The 4,183-nt window shown below is 46.4% G+C and overlaps 1 protein-coding gene across 4 annotated transcripts in view; it reads right to left on the minus strand.

Moving 5' to 3' along the window:
• The window catches only part of SRP68 (signal recognition particle 68kDa), a 46,831-nt gene that overhangs the window by 39,009 nt on the left and 3,639 nt on the right, over positions 1 to 4,183 (minus strand). For 3 of the 4 annotated variants that reach the window (XM_011982808.1, XM_011982590.1, XM_011982659.1), the window contains one exon: positions 752 to 865. The exons of the other annotated variant lie outside the window; for it this stretch is intronic. In XM_011982808.1, the coding sequence (XP_011838198.1) occupies positions 752 to 813 (62 nt within the window). In that variant the 5' untranslated portion in view covers positions 814 to 865. The remainder of the gene's footprint in view (positions 1 to 751; positions 866 to 4,183) is intronic. 4 annotated transcript variants of the gene reach the window in all.

Here is a 4,183-nt window from a genome sequence, read left to right on the forward strand (position 1 = left end):
AAAAAAAAAAAAAAAAAAAAAGATATATTGATATATGCGTCTAGTTTCAGACACTGAAATTTACATTCTAGAAACCTTACCTAATAATCAATTAGATTCTAATCACTGACGTCAACATTTGCCATCCCAACAGTTGTTTTTTTTTTTAAAGCAGAGTTTAATAGGCAAGAAGGAAGGGAGAAGGAAGAAGCTTCCCTGTACAGAGACAGAGGGAGGGGGGCTCCAAAGCTGAGAGAGTGAATCCCACCCTCCCCTCCTTTTTTTTTGAGATGGAGTTTCACTCTTGTTGCCTAGGCTGAAGTGCAATTGTGTAATCTTGGCTCACTGCAACCTCTGCCTCCCGGGTTCAGGTAATTCTTGTGCCTCAGCCTCCCAAGTAGCTGGGATTACAGGTGCCCGCCACCATGCCCAGTTAATTTTTATATTTTTAGTAGAGATGGGGTTTTGCCATGTTGGCCAGGCTGGTCTTGAACTCAGGTGATCTACCCGCCTTGGCCTCCCAATGTGCTGGGATTATAGGCGTGAGCCACTGTGCCCAGCCCCAACACAGTTCTTGAACAAACTACTGAACCTCTTTGAGCTTCAGTTTCCTTGCCTTAGAATGCAGAAATAGTAAATAATGCCCATCCCACAGAGCTGCTAAGAGTCACCAGAGATAATTAAAAGGTTTGGCATGAAGTCTAGCACATGTCATTGTTTAATAAATGTATTAGCAAGATGTAACTTGCAACTAGCACGGAGCAGTCAATACCTATTATCAGTCAGAAGCTCTTCAGTCACTTTCTTCCCTGTGAATTTGTGTCTGTTCCCCATCTTGAAGTTGAGTGTTTTTCGAAGACGTCTTTGTCTACGGGAACAGTAGCCCCTGTAAGAAATCACAAACAAAACTCACTCAGCCAAGTTGAGAGTATTTTGAACAATAAATTCTGCAATAAGGCAAGGTCAAGGGTCAACAGTTTGGGGTGTTATACTTATGGTTACTAGAATTGTCACATATCAGCTTCCAAACATTTTTTTCCTTTCTTTGAGACAGAGTCGCACTCTGTCACCCAGGCTGGAGTGCAGTGGTGTGATCTTGGCTAACTGCAGCCAGGCTCAGTCAATCCTCCCACCTCAGCCTCCTGAGTAGATGGGACCACAGGGGTGCACCACCACACCTGGCTAATTTTTGTACTTTTTGTAGAGACGGGGTATCACTGTGTTGCCCAGGCTCGTCTCGAAGTCCGTGGACTCCAGAGATCTGCCCACCTCAGCCCTCCAAAGTGCTGGGATTATAGGCATAAGCCACCATGCCCGGCCCTAAACATTTATTGAACGACTAAAACATGGAGGGCAGTATGATTGGTATTATAGGAAACACAGATGGAGAACGCAGTGCCCATGCTCAAGGAACCCACATTAAAGTTGAGGAGAATCATGCAGAGAAAATGGTAACCAAGAAAACAAGGCAAATATCAAGTTGAATGGACATGGGTAATCATTCTGTTGTTAGTACCTTCGGCTGTAGTGGACTGATGGCGGGGCCTAGAAAGAATGAGGGGCTGGGTGCAGTGGCTCACACCTGTAATCCCAGCACTTTGGGAGGCTGAGGTGGGTGGATCATGAGGTCAGGAATTCAAGACCAGCCAGGCCAAGATGGTGAAACCCATCTCTGCTAAAAATACAAAAATTAGGCTGGGCGCAGTGGCTCACACCAGCAATCCCAGCACTTTGGGAGGCTGAGGTGGGTGGATCATGAGGTCAGGAATTCAAGACCAGCCAGGCCAAGATGGTGAAACCCATCTCTGCTAAAAATACAAAAATTAGGCTGGGCGCAGTGGCTCACACCAGCAATCCCAGCACTTTGGGAGGCCGAGGCGGGTGGATCACCTGAGGTCAGGAGTTCGAGACCAGCCTGACCAACATGCAGAAACCCTGTCTCTACTAAAAATACAAAATTAGCCAGGTGTGGTGGCACATGCCTGTAATCTCAGCTACCCGGGAGGCTGAGGCAGGACAATCGCTTAAATCCAGGAGGAGGGGGTTGCGGTGAGCCAAGATCGTGCCATTGCACTCCAGCCTGGGCAACAAGAGCGAAACTCCATCTCAGGGGAAAAAAAAAAAAAAGGCCAGGCATGGTGGCTCACGCCTGTAATTCCAGCACTTTGGGAGGCCGAGGTGGGCAGATCACGAGGTCAGGAGATCGAGACCATCCTGGCTAACACGGTGAAACCCTGTCTCTACTAAAAATACAAAAAATTAACCGGGCGTGGTGGTGGGCGCCTGTAGTCCCAGCCACTTGGGAGACTGAGGCAGGAGAACGGTGTGAACCTGGGAAGTGGAGTTTGCAGTGAGCCAAGATCGTGCCACTGCACTCCAGCCTGGGTGACAGAGCAAAACTCCATCTCAGAGAAAACAAACAAACAAAAAAAATTAGCGAGGCATGGTGGGCAGGCATCTGTAATCCTAGCTACTCGGGAGGCTGAGGCAGAGAACTGCTTGAACCTGAGGGGTGGACGTTGCAGTGAGCCGAGAACACACCACTGCACTCCAGCCTGGGTGACAGAGCAAGACTCCGTCTCAAACAAACAAACAAAAAAAGAACGAGAAGGATTCTAATGAATGTAAAGAAAGCAAGGAAAGGGGAATCCTGAGGAAGACTAGGACGACACCAAACAAATGAAGAAAGAACTGCAGGCATGTCTGAAGAAAAATAAGGAAGCCAATTAGGTTGTTGCCAAGAAGCAATACAAATGTCACCTTTATGCCACACCTCCTCCTCTATGCTCATGTAGCTCTTTATTCTTCCTTCTATTACAGTGTGTGACATTATAATTATGTTCTCACATAGTTGCCCACTAATATAAATCCCTTTAGGGCAGGGAGAATTATTTTTTGAGACAGAGTCTCACAATGTTGCTGTTGCCCAGGCTGGGCTCGAACTCTGGGGCTTAAGCAATTATCGGGCCTCATCCTCCCAAGTAACTGGCACTATGGCAGGTGCCACCACGCCATGCTAGGATTTCATTTTTAAATTTTTCACAATGCCTTAACACAGTGTCTAGTCCGCAGATGTTCAATAAATATATACATTTTTGACTAAATTAGTTAAAAAATATATATATAAAAAATTGTACCAACCTTTAAGTCAAAGTAATAAGGTACATAATTTACAATACAAAATATTTCAATACTACTTCAGGGGGCCGGGCATGGTGGCTCACGTCTGTAATCGTAGCACTTTGGGAGGCCAAGGCAGGCAGATCACTTGAGGTCAGGAGTTCGAGACCAGCCTGGACAACACAGTGAAACCCCATCTCCACTAAAAATATAAAAATTAGCCAGGCGTGGTGGTGCATGCCTGTAGTCCCAGGTACTCGGGAAGCTGAGGCAGCAGAATTGCTTGAACCCAGAAGGTGGAGGTTGCAGTGCACCGAGATCATGCCACGGCATTCCAGCCTAAGTGACAAAAAAATAAGTAAATAAAATGAAATAAAAAATAAATAAATAAATAGGCCGGGCACATTGGCTCATGCCTGTAATCCCAGCACTTTGGGAGGCTGAGGTAGGGGATCACCTGAGGTCAGGAGTTCCAGACCAGCCTGGCCAACACGGTGAAACTGTCTCTACTAAAAATTAGCCGGGCGTGGAGGCATGTGCCTGCAGTCCTAGCTATTCAGGAGGCAGAGGCAGGAGAATCACTTGAACCAGGGAGGCAGAGGTTGCAGTGATCCGAGATCGTGCCATTATACTCCAGCCTGGGTGACAGAGTGAGGCTCTGTATCAAAAATAAATAAAATAAATAAATACTACTTCAGCATCTCAATCAAAGCTACCAGGGTATAGATTATTTAAAAAAAAAAGAAAAAGAAAAAGAAAAAAAGAAATAGGCCAGGCACGGTGGCTCATGCCTGTAATCCCAACACTTTGGGAGACTGAGGTGGGTGGATCATGAGGTCAGGCGTTCAAGACCAGCCTGGCCAACACAGCGAAACCATCTGTACTAAGAATACAAAAATTAGCCAGGTGTGGTGGCACATGCCTGTAGTCCCAGCTACTTGGGAGGCTGAGGCGGGAGAATCGCTTGAACCTGGGAGGTGGAGGTTGCAATGGGTTGAGACTGCACCATTGCACTCCAGCCTGGGTGACAGAGTGAGACTCTGTCTCAAAAAAAATAAATAAATACATAAATAAAAAGAAGAAA

This window comes from Mandrillus leucophaeus, unplaced genomic scaffold (genome assembly GCF_000951045.1).
Source record: "Mandrillus leucophaeus isolate KB7577 unplaced genomic scaffold, Mleu.le_1.0 Scaffold1, whole genome shotgun sequence".
NCBI lineage: Eukaryota > Metazoa > Chordata > Mammalia > Primates > Cercopithecidae > Mandrillus > Mandrillus leucophaeus.